This window comes from Gymnodraco acuticeps, unplaced genomic scaffold (assembly GCF_902827175.1).
Source record: "Gymnodraco acuticeps unplaced genomic scaffold, fGymAcu1.1, whole genome shotgun sequence".
Taxonomy (NCBI): domain Eukaryota; kingdom Metazoa; phylum Chordata; class Actinopteri; order Perciformes; family Bathydraconidae; genus Gymnodraco; species Gymnodraco acuticeps.
In genome coordinates this window covers 4,105,405-4,132,270 of record NW_022991064.1, presented here as the reverse complement: position 1 = coordinate 4,132,270, position 26,866 = coordinate 4,105,405, and the positions used below count along the sequence as shown (strand labels likewise).

Genomic DNA, 26,866 nt, shown 5'->3' with positions numbered 1-26,866 from the left:
CCCAAAATACATTTCTGACCTCCTGCTAAATTATGAACCATCCAGATCTCTCAGGTCTTCAGGGACTGGTCAGCTTTCTGTCCCCAGAGTCAGAACTAAACATGGTAAAGCAGCGTTCAGTTATTATGCTCCAAATATCTGGAACAAACTCCCAGAAACCTGCAGGTCCGCTACAACTCTGACTACTTTTAAATCCAGGCTGAAGACTTTTCTTTTTGTCGCTGCTTTTAATTGAACTATTCATATCTTAGACTGCACTGTAACTTTGATCCATGTACTTTTTTCTTTTAATGTTTAATTGACAGCACTGTAACTTTTATCCATGTATTTTTTCTTTTAATGTTTATTTTATTAGCTTTTCTTTTTAATGACTGATTTTAAATGCCATTTTCTTAACCTCTTTCATTTTTTGTAAAGCACTTTGAATTGCCTTGTGTTGAAAAGTGCTATATAAATAAACTTAACCTTGCCTTGCCTTGCCTCTTCTCTTTAACGTCTACATGCTACCACTGGCTCAGATAATGAAGAACAAAATAAGTTACAGTACCATAGCTATGTAGATGACACACAAATTTACGTAACAATTTCACCAGGAGACTATGCTCCAATTCAAACACTGAGTAAGTGCATTGAACAAATCAATGACTGGATGTGTCAGAACTTTCTCCAATTAAACAAAGATAAAACTGAGGTAATGGTTTTTGGAGCGAAGGCAGAACGTATAAAAGTTAGCGCTGAGCTTCAGTCTGCAATGTTCAAAACAACAGATAGAGCCAGAAATCTAGGTGTAGTCATGGACTCTGACCTGAGTTTCAACAGTCACATTAAAACAGTTACTAAATCAGCCTACTATCACCTAAAGAATATATCTAGGATTAAAAGACTAATGTCACAGCAGGATTTGGAAAAACTTGTCCATGCTTTTATCTTCAGTAGACTCAACTACTGCAATGGTGTCTTCACAGGTCTCACTAAAAAATCTATTAGGAAGCTGCAGCTAATTCAGAACGCTGCTGCTCGAGTCCTCACTAACACTAAGAAAGTGGATCACATCACTCCTGTTCTGAAGTCTTTACACTGGCTTCCTGTGTGTCAAAGAATAGATTTCAAAATACTGCTGCTGGTTTATAAAGCACTGAATGGTTTAGGCCCAAAATACATTTCTGACCTCCTGCTAAATTATAAACCATCCAGATCTCTCAGGTCTTCAGGGACTGGTCTGCTTTCTGTCCCCAGAGTCAGAACTAAACATGGTGAAGCAGCGTTCAGTTATTATGCTCCAAATATCTGGAACAAACTCCCAGAAACCTGCAGGTCCGCTGCAACTCTGACTACTTTTAAATCCAGGCTGAAGACTTTTCTTTTTGTCGCTGCTTTTAATTGAACTATTCATATCTTAGACTGTACTGTAACTTTGATCCATGTACTTTTTTCTTTCAATGTTTATTTTATTAGCTTTTCTTTTTAATGACTGATTTTAAATGCCATTTTCTTAATGTCTTTCATTTTTTGTAAAGCACTTTGAATTGCCTTGTGTTGAAAAGTGCTATATAAATAAACTTGCCTTGCCTTGCCTAATAAAACAGAAAGAAAACCAATTTGCTTTCAGCCTGCTTTATTCAACTAAAAGCAAACTAATCACACAATCACTTTACAGAATTAATCGAGATTTTGAGGAAGATGTATGACAAAGAAAACTGTCTAATTTCGTCAGTTTAGCCTTTACATCTCCTTGTTCTCTCTTGTCCTTTCTCTTTTGAGCGCCGCTCTTGTGCTTTGCTTTGCTGTAGGCCTACATTATAAATGCAAGCTATTCAATTGTTTATAATGCTGCCAAACTTGCTGCTTCTAGCTACAGTACCTATAACTTTTGAGGTTGATGAAACGGTAGCTCGGCATGCAAGGTATCACATGACATGAAAGGGAGCAAGGTCATTGGACAGACTAATTATAAATTAATTTAGGTTAATTGGTTACTTTGAAGACTGCGTGAAGCGAAATATATATATATAATATATATATATATATATATGGGCCCCTGGCCGGCTGCACCGTCGATAGTTCACTGGTATGAGGCGAGCAAAGATATTAAAATAGTCCTTAGTGATTCTACACCTATATTTAGAAATAGTGCGCTGCTTGGGATTGAGAATAATAACACCTAGATATGTTATCACACTTCAACACAACTTCACAATGTTATCATGGTTTCGTTTTTATTTGATATGCCTCCAGTAATATTGACCTCACTATTACCTGTTGTGTGCAATATTTGACAGCTGAAAACTCACAGTGACTCAGCACTTTTCATGTACCTCTGCACACGTAAAGTAAACCAGCTCTGGCAATCATTAAACTGAACAGACTGCGACTGTATAATGCATCCATGACGTGTTTACATATCATTTGCACTTTCTTTGTATCTTTCTCTGATTCAGTGTTTGAACTCTAGAGTTTGAGTTGAGTAGCTGCCACTATCAAAGCTGTCATGTCTTTTGATGCATGAATCACAATTCATTCATTCAGGATCATTCCAAGTTATCTAGGAGGCTGTGGCTCAGTGAATAGTGTGCTGGACTTCGAATCAGGGGATAGCAAGTTCGAGTCCCACTGCAGTCAGCATGTTGTTGTGTCCCTGGGCAAGACACTTCACCCCAAATTGCTCCTGTGGCGATTGTCCACAGTACTGAATGTATGTAAGTCGCTTTGGATAAAAGCGTCTAACAAATTACATGTAATGTAATCTAAGATTTGAAAAAAAGATTGGGTCGTTTGATTGCACCGATGACATTCCACCTATTCATATTGTTTCATTGCATTCCTAAAGTTCCAATGTTGTCTTAATTGGTATGCAGGCTGTCTTTAGTTAAAAGTGTTTGTCCTGGTTGTACCTTGAGTCCTGCACTTTTGTAGATTTGACAGCAGAGGGCTCTGAACTACACGTCCTGACATTCAATTCCTCCAATGTACACCAAAACAGGAACTCCAATGTTTTGCAATGTATATGACTTCCCCAGTGAGACTCTTTCAGAAGGTTAAAGGTCACCTATTATGCAAAATCGACATTGTCATGTCTTTTATACATAAAAGTGTAAAAAGATTCAGAAAGTTTCAGGAAAAAAGATTCTCTCTCTCTTTGTCCTGATCCATTTATATAAAAACCTGTCTGAAAATGAGCTGATCAGATTTTGGCCACTTTATGATGTCATAACGATGTGTTGGCTTGTGTAACCATTAGCCAATAACCAACCAAGGTAACCCCCCCCCCCCACCTTATCACCTGAATCTCCTCCTAGAGCACCATTGTGTTCTTTTTAACCAAATCTCTCTCAGAGGGGCGTGGGGAGGGGCTCCTTATTTTCATCTAAAGTAACAGACAGAGAATCAGCACTTTGGAAACAGGGCTGAAACAGAGGGGATTATGGGATGCTGCAATGATCTGTTTGGTGTTTGGAGCCAAACACTTCAGAGACATGTTTTGTATATATCTGAGACCTATGATATATTGATGAAAAACAATATAATAAGAGACCTTTATGGACCCTTTTATCAACCCAGTGATGAACAGTTTTTTTACCCATATCTTGTAATTTACCCTGGGATTCAAAGGCATACATCATTACTGTGGAAAAGCTGCTTCTCCCTGCGTTGTTGTTTTAGTCTGTCATGTTCCAGAGTGCCTGTAAAGGCCAGCGTCGTCAGAGATGTGACGGATGAAAACAATGCTCAGGTTCTCTCATGCCACAACTAGTGGACCATGGCACTATACAAAAAGCTTCCTAGTAGAATAAGAAAACTCTTAGTTATGATGTTTTTCTAAGAATTTCCCCTTATACTTGCAACAAGATCCAGATCCTTATTCAATGCCACTACAAAACTGGCGTGTCTTCTTGAAGAACTAAGTGCTTTATACCAATGGTAAAAAAAAAACTACACACATATAGAGTGTATTTGCACACCGGTGCTTTTCAGGCTCTAGCTCCGAACTGGCCCTGGAACCGCGTTGGTGTGAAAGGGGCATCAGAGGAGGACTTTCTCTTACTTCCGGATTTCAGACTTTTTTTTCTCCCTTCTGCCTCCTCGCTGCATCTATTTCCTCTTTCAGCTTGAACAACAGTGTTAGTCTATGGCGTACACCCTCCCGTCACAAACACATGCTCACTTCCCTCCTTCTTTCTGCATCGGTCCCTCCCCTCCTTCCTCTCTCCTCCCCTCCTGCCTCCCCTCCCCCGTGGGAAACCCAGTTCAGTGTGACTGTGGTTGTCCTTCCTGGAAGCTGTGGTGGTGACTCTGGCTCCTCCACTCAGAGGATAGAAAAGTGCCAGCCAGCCCGTGTGTGTCTATGTCTGAGAGTGTGTGTGTCTATGTGTGTGTGTGCACGCACCCTCCACAAACATTCCACCACCGTACCGTCCGTCCATTCGACCGCCGTCCGGCCTCGCACGAGAGCCACCCCGCCACCGCGGTTCAGTCTTGACGCCAGCCCTGAAGACTCACATTACACACACACACACACACAAACTCACACACAAGACATGTGTGCGCACAACACCGCATAAACAAAACACTTGGCAAGACACACACGCACACACACATGCACAAGGCAGCGAGCACACAAGACGGGCTTAAGCACACACCAGCACACTCACTCAAATAAACAATATGCACTTTGCAGAACACACACATTTTGGGGCCGCAGACCACAGACATTGCATCCTGAAGTAGATCAAAGCGTTCTCCAGCAGTAAACACACACAAGGCTCTTCTCTGCTCTCTCATCCCCGCGGAGCCGTTCTGGTGAAGCACGGCACAATTATGCTGATCCTCTTGAGGAACAACTCGTTGTCATTAATCATTGTTCGGGGGGTTTTCCTGTGCACCCTGTACGCGTTGGCAGACTCTCGGTGATTCACACTATTCCTCTCCCTTTCCTTTTTAAAACTTCACGATCCTTCTCATTTCTCCTCCACTCTGTCTCCTGCCTTCCCACCACCCTGTTATTGAACGTCTACGCCAAATCAGTCACCCAACCGCAGCCCTTCAGATCTTTTCCCTTTTGTTTTCCCCTTCGCTCAGTCTCTCCATCCTCCCTCTCGCCCTCTCCTTCACTGTCTGTCCATTGTTGAGGAGACAGTGGCGCAGACAATCGGAGAGAGGAGATATCCGCTGGTGAACCACAGGATTGGAGAGAAAGAATGGCAGGGAGACAGCAGAGTAGAGGAAGATACATAGACTGATATGAGGGTAAAGTTAATTACAGGGGACTGCCAATTAGAGGGCACATTGATGGGTCTGTTTGCCTCGCCGCGGCATCCCAAAAACATCACCAGCTCCCACCATGTTTATCCTCTGCAGCCACAAGACCACAGCTCCCATCAGCCATCACTGGAGACAGCGTAGATACAGATGGGGTTACGGCTGGAGAACATGCAAGCAGTGTTTGCAGACATGTAGCTTTCAACCATTGCATAGCAGATCGTGTGAAGCTGCATGTGGCCATTTGTTTAAAGTTGAAAAAACACGCAGAGAAATACATGAACAAAGGTAAAGGCACTTAGTCTTTATAGAGATTTTGTCAAACATTCTTGGAAAACATTATCAAATGTATAAATGATTTGGGGAAACAACACATATCACAGTTCATCAGTAAAAACTCAACGTCACTCTGTTGAGCGTTATATATGGCTCTGTTAGACACCGTGCATTCGTCAAGCATGATCATAAACAGGAATTTATTCAAATCTTCTTTCACATTCCTTCATTTTCATTATATATGATTGTTTGTGATTATCTGAAACTCCACCCACAGTCTCATATGGCTTTTAGAGTCCCTCAAGGGCAGAGACAATCATCAAAGGTTGAGTCATCTTTCTCCGACGGGTTCCTATTTGCTACGTGGTGAACATGGATAGCTCCATGTCCAGAGTTCATTTGGAAACCAGACCCTCAGAAAGCTCCGATCTCAGTCCCCCACCCCTGGCCCGACTTGGCCGGTCCGCTCAAGCCCCTGCGCTGGGCTGTAGGAGACCCCAGAGGTGCGAAGGGCCTGAAAGAGACCTGCATTGGAGCAGAAGATGAAGAAGTAGAAGTAGAGGAGGGGGTAGAAGGAGAGGAAGAGGAAGGGGTGGGGAGGGGAAGAGGCGAGGCCCTGGTGGCGCTGTGAGGGGAACGCTGGGTCGGTCTGGAGGGGGCCATGGAAGCAGAGGGGGCCATGGAAGCAGAGGCTGCCAGGGAGGGCAACCTGTGGATGGTGGCCAGGGCGGAGGGGGCATGGAGCTGGGGAACGCCCGGATGGCAGCCAGCCAGGGGGCCGAGGCGCAGGGAGGCGTGCGACGGGTAGCTCCCCAGCAGCGCCATGTCCCTCCGCCCGCTGGGGAACGGTGAAGAGGAGGAGACCGGTGAGGCGGCAGAGATCTGAGGGAAGGACGCGAAAGGCCAAGGTGGAAAGGGCAAGGCGGCGGCTGGCGGTGACTGCATGAGGAGGGGGTCGAGCTCACTCGCACAGTGGGAAAGGTGGGAGACCAGGCGCGCTCCTATAGGGTCTGGGGACTCCCCGTCCAGGGAGCTGAGGTACCGCACCACCTCCCCAACACACTCCCTGAAGCCCAAGGTCCTGTAGTCCACTGCCAGGGCCCTCGCATCGAAGTAACCTTAGAAAGAAAGGAGATGTCATATATTGACTAACATGGAATGGAGTAATGGAATACAGTTAGTCATGGCAACCATAATGAATCTACTGTGTGCTTTCTCTTTTCCAAAAAGGGTACAATAAATAATTTTACTTGGAATTGGTTTTACATATTTTCCAGCATTATTCCAAAGGGCCTTTCGTGTCCATATTCCAAAAGACAAAAGAAGAAGCAACAAACTCAGAAATCTCACCTTTTCCTCCCATGGCGTGCAGGAGTTTGAGGTGGTCCACGGTCATCTGCAGGATTTCTGCCTTCTCCAGCTTCGATGAACCCTGCATGGAAATGAACAACATGTTACCAAGTTGCAGCAGATTTTATTTAGCTGGTTATTTTTTCTTGAATTGTTTAAAGAACATTTGATTTATGAGCAGTCACCTGTTTCTCAAAAGCACTGGGCACCAGCCTCCTGAGCTCCGACAGGCTGTGGTTGATCCGGTCTCTGCGCCTCTTCTCTATGACCTACACAACAAGAAGAGCAGAGAGACTGTCAGGGCCAAACTAAATGACAGGACTCAAAAGATTAAGATCCAAGGCCGTAATCCACTCACCCCTCGTCTCTTCTTTCGGGCCATGATCTGCGAGGCGCTACCAGGAGACATGGACCCGGTGACTGGGCTGTACCATGGAGATAGAGAAAAACAGGGATGAGGGAAATGGAGAGATGGTATTGGCTGAGAGAGTTCACTTTGATTCTCCTGCATATTGTTAGTATTACCCTGCTTAATATGACACAGAGGCGGGATTGCACATCAGCTCCCTACAATCGAATTAGTTTTTTGGGCACAGTTGAGCAGAGGAGTGCCCGGGAGAGGAGGGAAGACGAAATTGTTTTTGGTTTGATGCGTTTCTGAACATTAGTCTCAGTGAAATGACATGCTGTTCTCCTTTCCATCTGAGCAAAAGCACTTTTAGAAAGATGATTATATAGCCTCGGGGCGATGCTTTCGCTCGCATGGGGCTCCAGCGTGCGGATCTGAGTTTCTCAGAGTACAGTCTCTCAATATGGATCGTGTTTGTTTGTGTGCTTCATCTTGCAGGCCTGAGAGTCGCTGACAGCTTGGAGTTTGCTTCAAACTGCCTCATCAAAGACTTACTGCGTTTCTATTAGATTTTAACATGAAGGCTGCCAATTTAGCTGTGTGTTTTTATTTAGGTTTACCTTTGATGGGCTGACTTGAAAAGACGGCACTGTCTTCTGTTTGCATGTCACATGACAATTTGATTTATCCAAACCGTCTTTAGTGGTACTGGCTGGCTGGATGTCTGTGATGTTACCAGTGTTGCTTGGAATGTGTTTTCTATATATACTGATGGATGTTCCTTTTAATCCACATTAAAAGACGAGGATTTCTTTTTTTAAATGTGCCTATAAATGACGTGTAATGTCGGGAGTCATTTTAATTACTCAGACATTTTTCAAGACGCTGTATAAAGTTATATATATAGTTTTGAGTTATACATCTTGGTGTAGAAGTAATATTTGCATTTAAACATATGTTTTGCAAATTAAATAATAAGTATTTTACTTTCTAATTTGCATTTTTGGAAATTGTCTTACTTTATATATTTAATGATATTATCAAACTATTATTTATTTTGAGACACAAGAATACTATATGTCAAATAATAACCTCAATAAAACTGTAAATAAATTGTCCTTTAGTCCCTCAGAAATCTATATTTTTTATATTTAAATAAATGGAAGTTTTATAAAAACAAATTAAAAGCTCACACAAAGTGGGCCTCAAATATTCTTATGATTTAAAATGTGATGTGCGATTGTCTCTCTCTCTAGCTTTTGTGTTAATTTTAAAGTTCAGTTTTAATTTGTTATATTAATATATATATATATATATATATATATTGAACTGGAAATGTATACAAATCGAATATTTCTACATCACAGTCAGCAACAATAAGATATTAATTAAAACATATTTGATGGAAAAAGTAAATCTTCACTCACAAGACTTTAAAAAATTACTTTGATGGAAAGATGATTCCTAAATTAAATGCATTTATTTCCAATCATACAGTGTCATACAGGAAATTCTTATTCAAGCCGTTTCCGCAGTTCAGACATGACAGGCCTATACGTATTGTAATGCATGTCATGCGTGCAATGACGACTACCAAACTTTTACTGACATGGGAATAAAAAGGATCAGACATGACACTGTTTCATTTTGAAGGGAAATGCAATTAATTTATATTTCATTGAATATATCAGGCATTTGATGCAAGAGGCCTAAAGTTTTAACTTTTAACTGACAGCTCAACTTTGTTCAAAGGTGTGTAAAACTCGTTTATTACATCTGTCAGAAAATAGTGAATGCATAAAAACAGTAGAGTAGGAATATTTTTTTTGTCAATGAATTGGTTTATAAACAAAATCAGTTTCTGAGACTTAAAAACTAAAAATGTTCCTGTCTCTTTTTTTAACTTTTAACTCTGCAATATTATGCATGGCAGCATCTAAGTTTCAAAATGCCAATATGCTTTGAGCAGATTTGTATTTTGATACTAATATCCTCATTATGCAATTTTCCTTTAAAGTGTGAGGTCATATGTTTGGACCCTGCAGGTGTGTTTGGAGGATGCTCACCAAAAGCCGTCTTCTTGTCCCGGGTCAATGAACTCGTCTGTGTCCGAGTCCGGGGAGCTGTAGTCGTGAGGTCTCTTCATGTCTGAGCTGGATGACGGATGGACGGAGGGATTTGGGGGATCCTGTCGGCCGCTCTCTGCTGCGTGGAGGCACTGAAGGCGTATAGCTCTCACCCTGTGTGCCCCTCACTCTCACTTTCTCTTGCGCTGTTACTTATAAAAGCCTTGTTGTCCTTAGTTACTTCTTGTCACTTGGTTTAGTTTTTTTGTTGTTTTCTTCACGTGTCTTCTGTCCTTTTCCTCTGTGAGTCAGCGGAGCCACTTGTTCGACCCCCGAGGGCCCATGACAACTGCGAAAATTCACAAGCTGCTTTGGTCTCTCTACTCTGTCACTGGCATCCAATCATGACTCTCGCTCCCTCTGTGTTATTTCTCTCTTGGCTGCCTCTCTCTCTGTCACAGCCACCCAATGACAAAATAGGACTTTGGCAGCTGGGGCAGGATTGCCAGTTTCTGCTCCCCCGCCTCTTCTCCCTGTCCCTCCTCCCTCCCTTTAATCTGGCCTTCCCCAGCTTGTCACCCTCCCTTCCCCCCCAGGCCCCATCTTTCCACCCCTTTGCTCAGTCATCCTCAGTCAATTAGCCTCCAATCTTCTCCTGCTCTCCTTCCTTCCTTCCTTCTCTCTCTCTATCCTTTCTTTTCTATTTCTGCTCCTTTCATTACACTGCTGCGTAGAACAATGGCAGCGGGAGGGAGGGAATAAGAGAGGTGAGGAGTGTGGGAATTATGCACTGTGAAACCACTCCATCATTCGCAGGGGAGTGTGTGACAGTGCATGAAGCTCCACTCTCACACAATTACACAGGTGACTCAGAGAATGGAGTCATTGAGCAGCGTTTTGGTGGTGGGAGTGAGAGAGAAACACAGCAGAGATTTATAAAACATGACTGCAGTTATACAAAGATGGATAACACGCGATGACCTTTAGGCATCTGTCAGTGATCAGCAAAGAACCACAGTATGAAGAAAAGAAAAGAAGGATACACATATTTCCTGTCTACACTATAAAACATACTTCATATTGTTATAATGTGTTAATAGTAAAACGTCAAATCAGTTTTCAAAACAGTCAGGCGTACCCCTACAGTCCTGTCAGATGAGCTACCACTTAATCTGTTGTCCGAGCATTATTTATTTACATAAAAGTGAATTTGCTACAACAAAAACACTTTTTTTGTTAAGGTACAGTTTGCCTTTCACATTTTTGCCACCATCATGTTTACATATTGTACTTTAAGGGACAGAAGCTAGACATTTTAATCATATTATCCAGCTATTATAACAGTTTATCCATTTTGTTTAGATACTATTTCCACTGGTTTGCTTATTACTTTTAGCTACTGTTTAAACATGTATTCCAATTTTGTTTAATGTTTCAACTGGATGCATTAACAGTTAACCATTTAAATTGCATGCTTATTTTAGCTAACTATTTCAACTGTTTATAGATTACTTTCAGCCTACTTCTAATGCATCAAAAGACCAATGTGCATGATTTGGCGGCAGATTGCAACGACTTGAATATTGCCTCAATCACCTCTCGTTTTTCAAGCGTGTAGTAAAGGTATGGTGGCCTTCAGGTAGCGTAAAAAAAAAGCCAAAAGGCCATCTCTAAGGCCGCGTATAAAGGACATGCTTCCTAGATAGTAGATATGAATATGAATTAACAGCAAAAAAAATTAACAAAAATGTTTTTGTTTGAAAAGATGATCTATTATTAAAACCCAGCTTTATATATTATATATAATTGTTTTCCCAATAAAACGTTCTAAATCTCACACTGGTTGTTTATTTTTTAGCTACCTTTAAATTACAATATAACAACTGTTTATTTGTTAACGTAACATTTGATGTTAGCTTTTCCATCTTTATTTGCATTACTTTTAACTAACAATTGCAACTAGCATTACATACTGCGTTATATTTCAATTGTACAAAAGAAGCTTCTCTTGGTTGGGAATCACAGAATAATATCATTACGATGAAAAGATGACTTTAGACACAGATTTGGCAGTGTGTTTTCGGAAATCCTCACAGTAAGACATCTTTCTAACTTTTTGTTGAGCTCAGATGGAGATTTATAGACCTAATTTCTTCCAAACGTGTGTGTGTCAGTGTGTGCAAGAGGGCAGGTACTGAGGGGTCAAGAGAGGAATCATCCTAGTGAGTGTCTGAACATCTGGGCTCTTCATTGGACAAGATAGCGCTCTCTGTACGCTCACACACACACACACACTCCCCCACACACTCACACACATACGGTTACTTAGCGCTCGGTTCCGCTGCCACCGTGGGAAGATTGCTGGTACAGATTGCCATGGAAACACGAGGCCCAGGCGCCCGTTGTCAGGAGCGATGCCTGACTGACCCAGTGGTGTGTGCATGTGTGTGTGCATGTGAAAGACGGAGAGAGGCCAAGTGGCATGCCTCCTTCACACAATGCCCAGCTGAGTGTGTCTCTTCCTGCCAGGCAGACTGGAAGGGTGTGTTAGTTTAAACATACTACAATGCACAAGATGTGTGTGTGTGTTTTGAACATGTATTTTTGTATGCACTTTTGTAGGTCCTGGAAGTAGCAAGAAGCCTTGTATAGAAACACAGGTATATTTCATTTCTATTACTCCAGATGTTTCTTTGTCTCTTTAAAATATTAGCGCGTATTTTCACATCTTTGTTTTCCTCTTGTATTAGTTGAGTGTTGATCCTGAACTCATACGGATAAAGTAATATAAAACATGTGCGTGTGTTTGTAATATCCAAGTGTCAGTAATCAGTGGGACCATCACCAGGGGGCTTAAAGTGCGGTGGTTATGAGTCAGGAGCAAAAGAGAAAAAAGTATCCCTTTTTCTCTGCTTTTATTCAAACAACCCCCGCTCTACATATCCTTTCATTACCCATCATTCCTTAATTCAGATCTGGATCTCATTTCTGCATCAGAACACAGGGAAGAAAGAGTCCAAAACAAAAGAGACATCTATGAAGTCAGGCTTCAGTCTTTTCCCTTTACTTGTTTTTTATCACCCACCCACCCAGTTTTCTCTTCAAAGAACAACTTTCCTCTGTATCACCATCGCTCTGCTTCTTTGTTGTTGTTTTTTCTAAATGAAATCGCTCTGGTTTCACTCATCATTTCTACACTCCCCAGTTGTTCCAGGACGATGAGGCAAGTTGCATTAAACAAACACGCACAGTGGAAAGTAATTAAGGAGATGAATGAGTTAATAATTATGAAAATAGTTTCATGGTGAGGGTGTGTGATGGAGAGAAACTTAAAGGGGGAGAGAGAGAGAGCTGGCACTGGATGGTGGGATGGCATTCTGGGAGATTTCTGGCGATCCTGGTCGGCCACTTCAAGTCCCCTCCCTCCCATCCTTCCAAACCACAACAAGGCAGCGTCCTTTATTGAAATTAACAAGCTCATACTTTTACAATTTGCACACACACGCTCTCATACGCAACTTCAACATGAACGTGTGAACGCTCACTCGCTCAGGGACACAACACACAACTGATTCCTATACAAGCACACACACATGCAACCCCTTCACACGAATGTGGACAGTGCATACCCACAATTTATAAGGCACAAACACTCAGCTGCAATTATTGCCTCTGATGCATGACTATTGCTATTGTTTGAAAGGCTGTGAGATGGAACCAGCTCAGCGGGATATTGTGTGTCTGACTTCTCCCTCTGCATTCACGTCAAACTAAATCAATGGTCAGATATGTCTCAATGCGTGGGTGACTTTGATTATGTGTACAGTACTCAGCAACAGAAAACCAACTCTCCACAACATATTTTTCCGCAAATGTAGCAAGTCTCATGCGAAAGGACACGCAAGATAATAGTTAAAAGGGAAATATAATAAAAGCCATTGAATATCAAAAAGATTCCAAGAGACCGAGAATTGTATTTCTCAAAAGCTTGATCTAACAGAGTATCCCACTCTTTTATTGAGACCCTAAATGATCTTTTTAATAAACCAGTTTTGTAATATTTCACGTTTAATGAATGAAGGCACACACACAGGGTTGCAATCAAATCACTTTGTTTTTAGACCATGTTATAGTTTTATTTCCTGCATTAATCTGCTGGATTTGAGTTAAATCATCAGCCAGTTTATGATGATGGAAGAGGAAATACAAAAATGACATACATTTATGAGCAAAGCCTTGATGTCGAGCCATTGGATTGTTTGTCTTTAACAATTGTTGCTCGTCTTTGATTTAGATATTCATTTAAATGCTGTTTAAAACCAAGGAGGTTAGGTCTTCGGTTTGGTTAATTGGTTTGTTTATATGTTGTGTTGTGTTTCAGCAGGGTTATGGAAAAACTACTGGCAGAAACTTGGCAGAAGAGTTGAGAAATGTTGGAGTTGCTCCTAATCATGGTACTTATTATTTTCACTTATGGAAGCAGCCTTGGCGTGGGTTATCTCCAAGTGCCCTTAGTTTTGTTGTTTGTTTGTTTTTCATAACTTTAAAGTACTTCTAAATCCTCAAATAACTCCTCGGATTTGATCAAATAGCATTAGTCAAAAGGAAATGTTTGCACACTGTCTTGAACCCCTGCTGAGAATTTATAAAAGGCCAATTGTGGTCAAAGGGGCGCTGCATGGTGCCCAGCTGTATGCAAGTGCTATTGACATACACTAACCCCCCATAATCTGTAGGTTTCTTATTGGTTTGAGGCCCTCATGGTAGCCAGCCTGTGTCTGGGCAAGCAGTCACTGGGGTCAAGATTTGGATTGGCATGGGAACTGGCACCGGAGCAGCTTGGCACCGTCTGGGTCGGACCCATGAGGGAATTATTTGCCCCTTCAGACACATAAGGAATGCCTGGGCCCTGTGGCACTGCCTGCCTGCGGAATAACCTGGATATAAGAGGCATTCCTGGGAACGCCACATTGGGTCCGCCAAATGCTGCATGGTGTTTTTAATGATCTGATTGGGCTGATATAAGCTATGAATAAACTTCCAGAGAGAAAGCGTTAGACACCGTTGGTATGTTGTGATTTAAGGTGTCAAGAGGGCAGGATGGCTGCAGCGCTGGGTCATGCTGCCTGTCAGAGAGCGAGAGACATATAGAGACAACACAGAGAGAGAGAGAGTCCTCCCTCCTCATCCGGCTCCCCTACACACAGATAAATAAAGATTCTAAAAGCCGAGGAGAAGAAGCAGAAAGGGACTTTTGTGGCTTCCGAGTGGGGTCCCTTTCATGGCGGTTCCCACAGCACTAGGCCTGTGATGACATTCATGTTTTACTCACACACACACACACACACGCTGATGGGCCCTGTGACTGCGGTGACTTTCGCTGGTGCCGGGACCCCAGACGGGACGGCGAGGGCCCCGAGAGCCACAGGCAGCCATTGTGCTGTCGCCGCGGAAACCAGCCTCTTTATGTCAGACATGTTTTTCTGTTTGTTTTCTTTTTTATGTCTCTAATGTGGGCAAGGGGGAATGTTTCCCCTCTCATCTACTCCCCCTCCCTCCTCACTGCGTTATTTCCCCCCAATACCCATCTTCCTCCTCCTCCTCCTCTTACCAATCCATCCACATTTGTTTCTTCTCTTTTCCTCCCCCTTCCTCTCCCACTCCCTTCTTCCCTTATGTTTTCTCCCCCCTTCTTTACCCTGGAGATCGTCATTTGTAAAGCTCTTTGCTCGGACAGCCCATATCTTTGTCGTGGTGTTGCGGCCTCCCTCTCACTCAGATCCTTTTTATCTTTACTTCGTGAGGTTTTGGCACAAACTGGCCCTTTTTCCTCGCTGCGCAAAAAAAAAAACTACAACAATGCGCACAACCCTAAAACAACAAAACCTATCCCCAAAAGAATTCTGCCTTTCCCACGCTAAGCCAATTTTCTTCACAAGATTAAACAAACCCCCAATAACAGAATGAAAGACACAGGGAGGGAAGGGGGTTTGAAGAAGTATCTGGTTATGATTCCAGTCTCTAAAAAAGCCAGCAGAGGATGCCCCAAAGTCCTCCCAATGAGAAAAACAAACCTGAAAAAAAGCCAACGGTTACTATTTTTAAGTGCTTGAAGAATGTCGTTCTGTGCCATGACTCAAAGGCACGCCGGCCCTCGTCCGTAATCAGTTCATTCTGACTGCACTCCTCCGCCACATCACACACAGGACGCAATCTGTTACGAGTCGCAGAGAAAGAGGAGGAGAAAAAGGGGGGAAAGTGAAAAATGAAAGAGTTCAAGGCTAATCCGCTGTGTCCCTTCAACCATGCCTGCAACTGCCTCATTTGATGACCGGGGCTTTTAAAACTGGGCTAATATTAGCCGTTGTAAAACTAGTTTTGCCCAGGCGTTTTGACTTGGAAGCTGACTATCATTCAAGTATATGGAGGAGACTAATTTTTATTGCACGGCGTCATGCTGCTTAATTCTTCTATCAGCTTTCTATTTTTGCCTCAGGGCCTAAAGAAAAATGTCTTTCAGTGTAAACACTTTACAGAATGAGTTGAGAAGTACATGGAAAGGATGTATTCAGGAAACATTTGCATCTGTTCCCTTGTCTGTTTTAAATTCAAGGCTCTATTTGTATTAATTGGACACAAGGTGGGCTCAGAAGAGCTCATAAAGAGCCATAAACCCTGGAGATGGTGCTCCATCCCTGTTTTACGCCCCCCCTTGGCTGCAGATCCCTGACAGCCTCACACTTTCATAAATCCCTCCTATAACTTTACACCTCAGATTACGGCTTTATCAGGGAGGCGTCCAGCCGACACCTCGCTCCGACGGCAGCTCAGAAGAGCAGGCATAAACCCCTAAAAACCAGCATAAAAACCTGCCGCCACCGCGCTGCTGGGTAATTTTTAGCGTTCCAAGAAGGGGATTACAGTGAGTGTGCGGGGGAAAGAGAGGGAGACTTTGATGGAGGGGGGATGAGGGTAATGACAAACATCCTGAGGGAGTTTGTAGGGCTTTTATTGGTCTTGATGAATATCATGAACATTACTAAAACTGAAATAATGGAAGCACTGTGTCCTTCATTCAAAGGTAGGCTACTTGTTATTTCCCTTTACCCAATTAATTTGAGCTGAATGTCACGATTTGTTCGAGTTGATTGGAGGTTCTTTTAGATCACCTGTTGGCTCTTAATTAAGAACTGAGAGCAGAATTATTTACTTCTCTTCTTGGCCAATCAGCCTTTTATTAGGACTTAATAGATGTAGAAAACGGCACACTCAGGTCACGATGATCCTTCCTTTACTTAATGCAAAGCACATTTTAGTAGATACTGTCGGCAAGAAACTTCCTAAGGCCCTTTCCACTGGGTAACCTGCATCAGGGAAAATGTGTGCAAGGGTTTAATGCTTGCTTACAATAACTTGCAGGTTTTATTTCGATCATTTGTGTATTTTTAACAAACCCCCCTTCATACACATTTCCTCATTATCAAAGAAGCACTTGTTTATTATAAAGGAGGCAGTTTATTATGATCGAAGAGGATATTTGTTTCTCCAAGTAAATATATTTATATTTCTTTAGTTTGCTTTTCTCTGATTATCTCAAATCTTGGGAATCAGTACTGCCAACATTTAATCTTGCCTAACTAATTATGCATTGCTCTGTAAAACTAATGGATTTATAGGTCAGCTAATTTATATACTGCAACACTATACAATACAATAGCCTAATATAGTGTGTCTTAGTGTATTGGAAGGAAACACTTGTCTGATGTACATCCAACACCCTGTCAGATGAGCTCAAGCACCTCTTCATCAGCACCACCATGTTTCAAATCTGTTCTTGTGAATGTCTTAAAGGGGACCTATCGTGCTAAATGCACTTTTTGATGTCTTTTATACATAAAGATGTGTCCCCGGTGTGTCAGGGAACTCACGCAGCGTCAGAAAATGAAACCCTCTCTCTTTCCCTCCGTACCCAAATCTCTAAAAACGGGGCTACAACGGAGCTGATCCAGATTTGCGTCCGATATGACGTAATATCGGAAATGTAGGCTGGCTTTACACCCACGGCCCTATCAGAAACGTTGCTATCAGAAACAATGCCCGACTGTTTTGGACGTAATATGGTCGGTGTTTACATTAGCATCGCTAACACTCAGAGCTAACCTGTACTGGAGAGCATGTGTGTGAAGATGCAGGAAATAAAAAGGAACTCACCTTGTGGTATAACCGGCACGAGAGAAAGCCTTTGAGCTCCATACTGTTTCAGAAATAATCCTTGATAATCCATGATATGGTGTTTCATCAGCGCAGAATCTGCCGGTAGCATCTCCTGCATGAGCTCAGCGCCCTTTTTAAAAAAAAAAGCTTTATACCCCAAATCAGCACTTTTGAAACAGGAAGTGAAATAGAGGGATATGAGGCATGGCTAGAATGGGTGATCTGTTTGGTATTTTGAGCAAAACACTTCATAGACATTTTTTTATAATTATTTATATATCTGAGACCTATGCTATTGCCTAAAAATAGCATGATAGGTCTTTGCTTGTTTTCTACTACCTACCACTGTACAGATAATTAACTTCAAATAAATACTTTTCATCATCTATTAATTCTACAAGTTCACCTGTTCACCATGGCCTTTGACCCCTAACCCATCACAGTCCCCCTGCTTCCACTCCTACTGCTATTTATTAAATGTTTTACTTTATTAAATGTTTAAATGTTAAATGTTTTATTTTATTATTTGCCCCTTTTGTTTGTTTGTTTGTTTGTTCACCATGTAAAGCGGCCTTGGGTCTCTTGAAAGGCGCTATACAAATTTAATATATTATTATTACGACTGGACTATATGTATACATTTGAAGCCAGCTATTTTAGCACTATTTAACTGTAAGACTGTTAACAGTTTACTCAACACCTTAAGCTTGCTATTTCAACTGTTTTATTGTTACTTTTTGCTAATGATCTCGTCAGGCACTTCTGCAGTTAATCTCACATACTGGACCCGCCACCAGCCTCATAATTGTTTGTGCTCATTTATGATTGTACGCCCAAGGACCTCTTGTGGATGGTGTTGACTGCTTTATACCGTTGTTGACTGTTGACTCACTTCTTTTAACGGGCTTGTAATCAACAACTGCTTCAGAAGCAAAAGGCATTTCCGCCTATCAGCTAGACTAAAAACATTTAAGTCTGTTTTTTATTTTGAAGTCGAGCCTTTACAGATTAATTTCATGACCAAAATGTTACAATCCACTAAGATTAGGAGATGATACATGATGAATAGTTTTCCCATTTTAGTTGTCATTGCTGCAGAGATGCAATTCACTTTACTTGGTTTATTTGGCTATCTATTTTCCTATTTAACACAAATATGTGGATGTATTGTTTGCATCAAATTAGAAGTTTAGTTGATTTAATTAGTTGAGTTTTCTTTAAAACCACTGGTTGGGCATCACAAATCAGATCAAATGTGATGCTAATTATTCTTGTTGAATGCCATGATGCAACTTTCCAGACCACCGTTTTTTACATTTACTTTTTATATAAACACGAATGCCATCAAACAAACTCAACACAATGCCATGACAAAACTTGACGTACAGCGCAAAGATATATCGATAGACATGAGCTCGACACAGTCAGAAAAGCACACACAACAGATGTTCCTGCAGAAAGGCCTTGCTGAAAGGCATACTTGTGTTGTGAACTAATTCCCTAAACTGTGCATGTGGCTCGAGCCAAACACACGCTGTCTTTCTGAGACATGAAAACTTGCTTGAGGTCAACGCTTGAGGACGACTAACTGTATATAGTACGGCAGGCTTTGATCTTTAGACTTGGCTGTGGCAGAGACAGCCAGCACTGAGGCTCTCTACCGGAAGCATGTGGTCTAGGACGGCTCCATTTACTACTCTGTTCTGCTGCTAAATTTACAATAATAAAAAGGCTGGCAGATTTATTTCAGACTGTGATACATTTCCTCTCCAGCGAGGGAAGAAAGGACAAAGCGAGAGACAGACGTCTCCAGATCACCGGAGAACATTAAGTGATAATTACAGAGAGAGAAATACAGAAAGAGAAGGACGAGGTTTCCCCCTCACACTGTTCCCTTCCTTTCCCTCTGCCACCACAGAGGAGAGTGGCGTCTTTAAACTAAAGAGGGGCGCCCGCTGTATTAGACTCCCATATGATTGCATTATCTGATCCCAAGAGGGATAAAAGGACAGCAACACACACACACACACACACACACACACACACACACACACACACACACACACACACACACACACACACACACACACACACACACACACACACACACACACACACCACGTGCCTATATTTCATTGCTTAATGATCACTGCATCCTCAGAAGTCAAACATGGCTTTTGAAAAAAAACATGTCGCCATAAAAGAAAATATGATTCAAATTCAAACATCATCTTTATCTTTTTCAAGTCCATTTTTCGAAACACACACACACACACACACACACACACACACACACACACACACACACACACACACACACACACACACACACACACACACACACACACTCATTCTTCCCTATGTACTCGACTTCACCACCAGTCCACCGCACCCCTCTCAAAGCTCTTTGATCCCCGGTCGAGGGTCCTCTCCGCGGTGCCTCTGTCTGAATTCCAGAGATTCTGGGATAATTCAAACGTTTCACGGCACATACTTGGTCCCCCCAGGAGACAGCGGCAGAGATGGAAAATGCCACCACGGTCTCTCTCCCTCCATTGTCCCTACTCTTTAATCAGGCCCTCTCTGTGGCTCGCGCTGCCACCGTGGTGTGTTGTCTCAGCCTGGGAAAATGCCGGCCTAAGTGGCTGTTATGTGCTGAGGCCCAGACCACAGGGACCCAGAGGGGTGCTGCTGGAGCCCTCTGTGCCAGCCGTGGGTCTCGCAGTGGCTAACACACACAATGAGTGAGGTCTCAAACCTGGATGCAGCCTTACATAACATTCATCGCTGCATCTATTTACTTTTTAGTCTGGGCTTCAAACAGTAAATCATCTGCCATCATAATCATAGGCGTAAGCCAAAACCCAATCATAAATCATGAATATTATTTGTTCCTAAGGGCTTGATGGGTGTAAACCAGCATTAAACCGACACACAGATATGGCGGTATTGTAGAAACGTCAGTGTGAGCGCTTGGCTGTAAAAGTTCTGTGGAGAGGGAGTTTCCTGCCCATATGTCAACAAATGATCAAAACAAAGGCCTTGTGTTTCCCTGAGTCAGAGCAAGATGAAGGTCAGCGTCCAGGGCTACCTCAGAGTTAATTTCAGCCTCGTGTGAGGGTTGGGCCGCTGGGTCAAGAGGCGACTGGCCTGCCTTCAGCCCGACCAACGCTCTGTCAGGTCAGGTTTACAAGGACTGAGTCGATCCCTGCTGTTTTATACTAGTTTATATTTAGTGCTTATAAGCATGAATAGAACTTTTACGAGGTGCCATAAATCTCATTTTCAAAAGCGGGTAAGTATGGAGGCTCATGTACGCCTACCCCGTGGTTTCTCCAGGCCACCACGAAGCCTTTGTATTCGCCCTGTTTGCCATGGGAAAATATCTGAAACAAATAACTTGCTTGGTTGGCACCCATCAGTGTAAAAAAACACTTCTAAGAGCTGTGGATTGTGCTGAGAGGGTGTGGCGCAGCGCTGAAGGAACTACTTGTTTACTCTCGCTATGTCCGAAAATAAAAAAGGGGAATTATTTTCTCTCCAAAATGGAAAGCAAATAAACAAGTATTCCTGAGCAGACAATGTGGGCAGGCTGTGCAGCGGCATGCTGGGCTCGGCATGAGAGGGAGGGTGACACTTTGAGGTTCTTCTGCACAACATCATCCCCATCATCATCACCATCATCATTATCATCATCACTATCAATTAGTTTTTGCAAAGGGGAAAGGCAGACATAACTGAACTGTCATCGAAATTAAACTGCATGAAAAAAACATGTTATTGTCACAAATCATCGTCACATATTCAAGGGACTTATATTGAAAGGGTCACTACTTACAAATATCTGGGTTTTATTATTGACCAGAACTTGTCTTTCAAGTTACACACGGAAAATGTTGTCTCCAAGCTAAAAATAAAATGAGGTTTCTTTTATAGAAACAAATCCTGTTTCTCCTTTCAGACAAGGAAACATTTGATCTCTGTAACGTTTTTACCTGTATTGGATTATGGTGATCTGCTTTATATGAATGCCTCTGACCAAGGCAAGGCAAGGCAACACAAGGGAATTCAAAGTGCTTTACAAAAAATGAAAGACATTAAGAAAAAGGCATTTAAAATCAGTCATTAAAAAGAAAAGCTAATAAAATAAACATTAAAAGAAAAAATACAGTGCCTAAAGAGTTTGGATACTGTGTACCATTGTGCCTTACGTTTTATTACTGGATGTGGATATCGGGTACACCATTGCACTTTATATGCTGCTGCTAATTGGCCATCTTTGTCTGCTCGCAGACTTTCCCACTGGTTGGGTTTTATTTATAAATCTCTGCTTGGGCTTGTTCCCTCTTACATGTGCACATTTATGTGTAAAAGAGAACGTCTATATGGGCTGCGCTCCCAAGATTTTATTCAGATGCTGGTTCCTAAAGTAAGAACAGAACTGGGTAAAACAGCTTTTAAATATGCTTGGAATAATGTACAGAAGGAGCTGAAACCATCAAATTTGATCACCTTGGGGGAATTCAGGTCCATCTTAACAGGACAGAGAACACGACACCATTGGTAGATGTGAGTTTTTTATGATTTTTAATAGTTTCTTTTATTTTGCATATTGACGGGCTAATGTGCCATTTTATTTGTGTTTTACAGCTGTATTTGTCTGCCTGTATTGTTTGTGTTTTATCTGTAACTTTGTTCATGCTGCCCTTCTTGGCCAGGTCACTTTTGGAAAAGAGATTTTAGTCTCAATGAGTTATTTTACCATGCATGGTTAAATAAAGGATATATATATATATATGTTGATCCATTTACTCAAACATAAAACTGTAAAAAATGTTGTGTTACATTTGTGGCTTTTCATTTTATCACATCGTCAACTAGTGATACATTTTAAATTGTTTATATATTGTATGAAGAATAAAGTATATATATATTTATATTTACTTTCCTGAAACAGACGTGAAACCTTTTGATTGCAGTGTTTGTTGGTGTATAAAATAGAGAATAGAGAGAGAGAAAGAGAAAAAAGGACGATATAAAAAGTAATCTTACAAACGGGCTGAATGGGCCGCGCCTCCCTCGGCCACTGATTGGTTGAATGTGAAACGTCACCGACTCTTGAAACCGGAAGTTCCTATGGACAGGACAATGAACGATGCTATACCTTGCTAATCAATATTTCAGTGTTATTATAAAGGTTTTTGAAACTTCGGTCGCGTAATTACAAAGGTGAGAGCGTTATGTTATATATGTGTATTCCACTGTGTGTTTTCATGCTTCAATCGGTGTTGAAAGTCCTTCATTTTAGTATAAAGTATCAACAACTGGCTAGTCTGTGCTAGCATCACAAGATAGCTTATAAGCAAACAAAAGTATAGAGCTACTTGAATGTTCTCTTTGTATTTCCTATTTCAAACGTGGGTATGTGCAGGCTTTGTTTTATATGGGGTGTAACACGTAGGTAAGTGAACATGTGTAAACAATGCGTTTTAGCATCAAGTGAACTCATTGGTGAATGTTTCCCCCTTTCCATTTAACCCATTTTGAGTCAGTACTGTACAATTAACATATGTGTATTATCTAACAGAATGAAGAAATAAACATGACATTTCTGGTCAATTATTCCAAAAGATAATACAAATGAAATTAGTTTATATTCTAATGTTAAAAAACCAAAAACTCAATTTTGCCTTTTGTTGTTTCCTCTTTTTAAAGTGACACACCCTTAAATGATTCCCCATCTCTCCCCTCTCCCTAGCAGGGCTCATTGAGGTGAGACATGGAGGTGCCCTGCTACATGCCCAAACTGCTGTTCGAGCTCAATGAGCAGCGTAAGAGGGATTTCTTCTGTGACTGCAGCATCCTTGTTGAAGGCCGCGTCTTCAAAGCTCATCGCAATGTGTTGTTTGCTGGAAGCGGCTATTTCCGGGCTCTTCTGGTTCACTATCTGCAGGTATGACTGGATTGTATCAGTGCTTACCAATGATTTAATTTCAAGGAAACAGTGAGAGTTTTGGCATGTCTTTTTTTAGAAACAAATGTAATGTGGTTTAGGGTCTTGTATGTTAATGTGACAACTGATTCCCCATAGTTGTTGTGTCCCATACATTGCTGATCTTATCAAAATGGGCCATCCAGTATAAATACACTTTAATCTGAAATGACATCTGTTAAATAAATCTAGCCAAAATAATTGCACGGCTTCTCTTTCTAAATCATAAAACTGTGTCTAACAGGAAACCTGGCTCAAAGTCTAGTTCAACAGCAACATGTGTATTGTCAAGTAATTAAAGAAATACTGTCTTAAACTTTTCAATACATCTCTTTTCAGGATAGTGGACAGCGCTGCAGCACAGCATCGTTGGACATTGTGACAGCCGATGCCTTCTCTATCATCCTGGACTTCCTCTACTCTGGCCGCTTGGCCCTGAACAGAAGCAATGTGATTGAGGTGATGTCAGCCGGCAGCTACCTGCAGATGACCGATCTGGTCAACTTCTGTAAGGGCTACATCCGCTCATCTTTGGAAATATGCAACAAGGAGAAGGAGAGCAGCGCAGAGAAGGAGAAGCAGACCCAGGATGGGGGGCCGGGTCCTGTAGACAGCGGCACTCCTGCTGCGACCACCTCCAGTGGAGCAAGGACTGGGGAGCCTCATTCTCAGGCTGCAGATTCGGATAGAGGAACAGAGTCTGGGACCTCAGCTAGAACCCCCTTGTCTATCCCTGTCAACACAACTCCTGGCCCCAACAGAGACATGGACTACCACTCTAGGGAAGAATTTGCACCTGTTAATGAAGGACAGAAAAGACAAATGGATCAGTCTAACCTCTCATCTTCTTCATCATCTGCTTTGACCCCTGAGTTAGTGAACCCTAAGATAGAGTACGACCCCGATGAGGATCTTATGGAGTCCCCTGACTCCAAAGACCTGTCGTCATATCCCGGGCACTCTCTCCATAACCCTCATAATAGCAGACTACTTCCTGCCTCTCCCTCCAATGAACGCTCCCCTTCAGGATACAGCCCCTCCTATAATGCCAGGCAGCTCATGGAGATGCTGGCCAGAGGGGAAGGCCAAAGTCCTCAGCGGGAGAGAGGGGGGAAGCGTTTTACCCAAGGAATGGGTAGCAGCACTGGAGGATGCAGAATGGACGAAAGTTTAGGGTTTGTGGGGTCATCTATCATGGAGATCCAGTCTGATTGGCTTGGAGAGGACACAGGTAAGATCAATCTAAACTGGTGCGAATGGTAGAGATTGGGTTGCGAACCTCATTTTTTACATACTGTTAATTACACTGACGTAACAGAAACATGTAACAATCCATATGTAAGGATACACAATTTGCAGTGCTGTCCTACTGAGGTTAATCTGACCTGTTGCCCTCTTGCTCTCCCTGCAGGTGATGGTTTGGTAGTGCCAGTCAAACTCCACAAGTGCCCATTCTGTCCGTACACTGCCAAGCAGAAAGGAATCATGAAGAGACACATCCGCTGCCACACAGGAGAGAGACCCTTCCCCTGTCCCATGTGTGGCAAGAGGTTCACAAGACAGGAGCACCTTCGCAGCCATGCCCTCAGTGTAAGAACTCAGTGTGACTGCAAGATACAAATCAATATGATTTGAATGTGTTGGGACACTTAACCTGCTTTTGATATGTAGACTTCTTGATGAGGTAGTAGGAATTATACAACTACTAAATGCCATTCAGTCATCAACTTTCTGTTAAGTAGTAAGCTCTTTTCTCTAGTCTTTTTGCAGCTTTCAGAAATGACACCGACACATTGAAATTAGTTTGAAAAATTGAGTTATTATTATTTTAGCAGAGTCAGTGGTTACATGAATTTTCTTTTTAATCAATTTAGAAATGGGATGGTTGCAAATATATGTCCTCTCGTTGTAGATTGATTGTTTTATTTTGTCTCGGTTGTAGTTGATAGAATTTAATTGACGTTAAAAACCCTCTCAAAGCCAGTAATTGCTGACAGTTATTTATATGCAGTAATTAGCTCACTCTTAATTTTGTTGTTAGTGCTGTTGAAATCTGTCTCGTTCCCTGCTACCTGTGTGCAGAGAAGAAAGCATAACGAGGACAGTAAATATTTTTGTCCCTTTTGTTGATGTTCTTCACCTATAATCTATAAATTGGGGTTGCTTATATAATGATGTATCTCATTGTGCTGACCATCAACAGGTCCACAGACACTACTGGCCAGTGTCCTGTAAGAGCTGCAGGCGAACCTTCACTGGATCGAGTGTTTCTTCTGGGCTCCGGCGCTTCGGCCTCTGTGACAGCTGCAACTGTGTGACCACCACACACGATGACTCTGCTCACCCCGGCCAATCAGAGCCCATGGAGCGTGCAGACGGGGGTCCAGATTGGTCCAGTTTTATGGACGACGTAGATGAGGTGGAGGTTGGCAGAGTGGAGGACTTGGTGGAGAAACAGATTCTTGAAAGGCAGCTGGCTGTCTGCACTGGTGTAGGTGACACAGTGAATCTGTAGCCCACTGCACCGGGAGAAAAAAACATTCCTTTAACTGCTCGACTGTGACCATACTGTAGATGTTACAGTATGAATTTAATATGGCCTTATTTATTTCTTCTGTAGTGAGATTGCAGGTCATGAAAATAAGTTTGAGTTGTGATTATATCGGGGCCATGTGGATACATTTGGTCCCTTTTCATTAGCTTTTCTATGCGTAAATATTTCGTTATCTTGTCATTGGCTTTATGAACATTTCCCTGCTGCAAAATTGGCACAAAGTTGCCATTTGGTGTCATCTAGTGGTTGAAAAGTATAAAGTATTCAGAAATCCTTGAAATTGGTCATTGAAATCAAAGGCGTTTTTGCATTAATAAAGAAAACGGACTTCTCTAAAATGTATAAAGATTTCAATTGAACGGTTAATGCATTATTTAAGGTAATTGCACAATTTGCATAACAGTATTGAGTCATGTTTAAGTAGGATGTTGTACAGCACCACCAGAGGGCGGATACACTGACAGTTCTGTCCTTCCCACAACAGCATTCAGGTGTAATGCAAATGATAAAAACAGGCGCAGTTTCTCTCCACGGGCTGCGGATTCGGAAGTGAAATGTATGGAGCTAATCTCCTGCCATAACTCCACAAACAAACTAAACAGGTTTTACAAATGCCTCATGATTCACTAACAAACACAATGTGGTTTGAAAATACATAACACCATCTACTAACTAATGCATTTAGTTTTGCAAAGAAAAAACGTATCTATCAAACACATAATATTTTTCTAATTAATCATGTTTCAGAGACAAATTCAGCATAGGTTTTACAAGTAGGCCTACACAACTTTTTTTACAAGTACAACACT

The 26,866-nt window shown here is 42.0% G+C and overlaps 2 protein-coding genes across 3 annotated transcripts; one reads left to right on the top strand and one right to left on the bottom strand.

The window, feature by feature from the left end:
- Nucleotides 1-5,540: 5,540 nt before the first annotated feature.
- heyl (hes related family bHLH transcription factor with YRPW motif like) lies at nucleotides 5,541-9,777 on the bottom strand. Its single transcript, XM_034236713.1, has 5 exons — nucleotides 9,298-9,777; nucleotides 7,241-7,307; nucleotides 7,068-7,151; nucleotides 6,883-6,964; nucleotides 5,541-6,650 (listed from the first exon to the last, which is right to left on the bottom strand). The coding sequence occupies exons 1-5, from the start codon at nucleotides 9,375-9,377 to the stop codon at nucleotides 5,947-5,949; spliced, it is 1,017 nt and encodes a 338-aa protein (XP_034092604.1). The 5' UTR covers nucleotides 9,378-9,777; the 3' UTR covers nucleotides 5,541-5,946.
- A 12,846-nt stretch (nucleotides 9,778-22,623) lies between these two features.
- zbtb8b (zinc finger and BTB domain containing 8B) lies at nucleotides 22,624-26,399 on the top strand. Of its 2 annotated transcripts, none has more exons than XM_034236674.1 (5): nucleotides 22,624-22,740; nucleotides 23,273-23,464; nucleotides 23,843-24,734; nucleotides 24,915-25,093; nucleotides 25,707-26,018. In XM_034236674.1, the coding sequence occupies exons 2-5, from the start codon at nucleotides 23,291-23,293 to the stop codon at nucleotides 26,016-26,018; spliced, it is 1,557 nt and encodes a 518-aa protein (XP_034092565.1). In that variant the 5' UTR covers nucleotides 22,624-22,740; nucleotides 23,273-23,290. The 2 variants fall into 2 exon arrangements, with proteins under 2 accessions (XP_034092565.1, XP_034092564.1); XM_034236673.1 differs by having other exon boundaries at nucleotides 22,627-22,740; nucleotides 23,270-23,464; nucleotides 25,707-26,399.
- The last annotated feature ends 467 nt before the right edge of the window (nucleotides 26,400-26,866 follow it).

Excerpts from the sequence above, each read along its gene's own strand:
- heyl (XM_034236713.1), bottom strand. The coding sequence starts at position 9,377 with ATGAAGAGACCTCACGACTACAGCTCCCCGGACTCGGACACAGACGAG. Across the intron at positions 7,152-7,240 it reads CCCGAAAGAAGAGACGAGGG|GTCATAGAGAAGAGGCGCAG; the intron begins GTGAGTGGATTA and ends CTTGTTGTGTAG. Across the intron at positions 6,651-6,882 it reads GCACGCCATGGGAGGAAAAG|GTTACTTCGATGCGAGGGCC; the intron begins GTGAGATTTCTG and ends TTTCTTTCTAAG.
- zbtb8b (XM_034236673.1), top strand. The coding sequence starts at position 23,291 with ATGGAGGTGCCCTGCTACATGCCCAAACTGCTGTTCGAGCTCAATGAG. Across the intron at positions 23,465-23,842 it reads TTCTGGTTCACTATCTGCAG|GATAGTGGACAGCGCTGCAG; the intron begins GTATGACTGGAT and ends ATCTCTTTTCAG. Across the intron at positions 24,735-24,914 it reads TTGGCTTGGAGAGGACACAG|GTGATGGTTTGGTAGTGCCA; the intron begins GTAAGATCAATC and ends CTCTCCCTGCAG.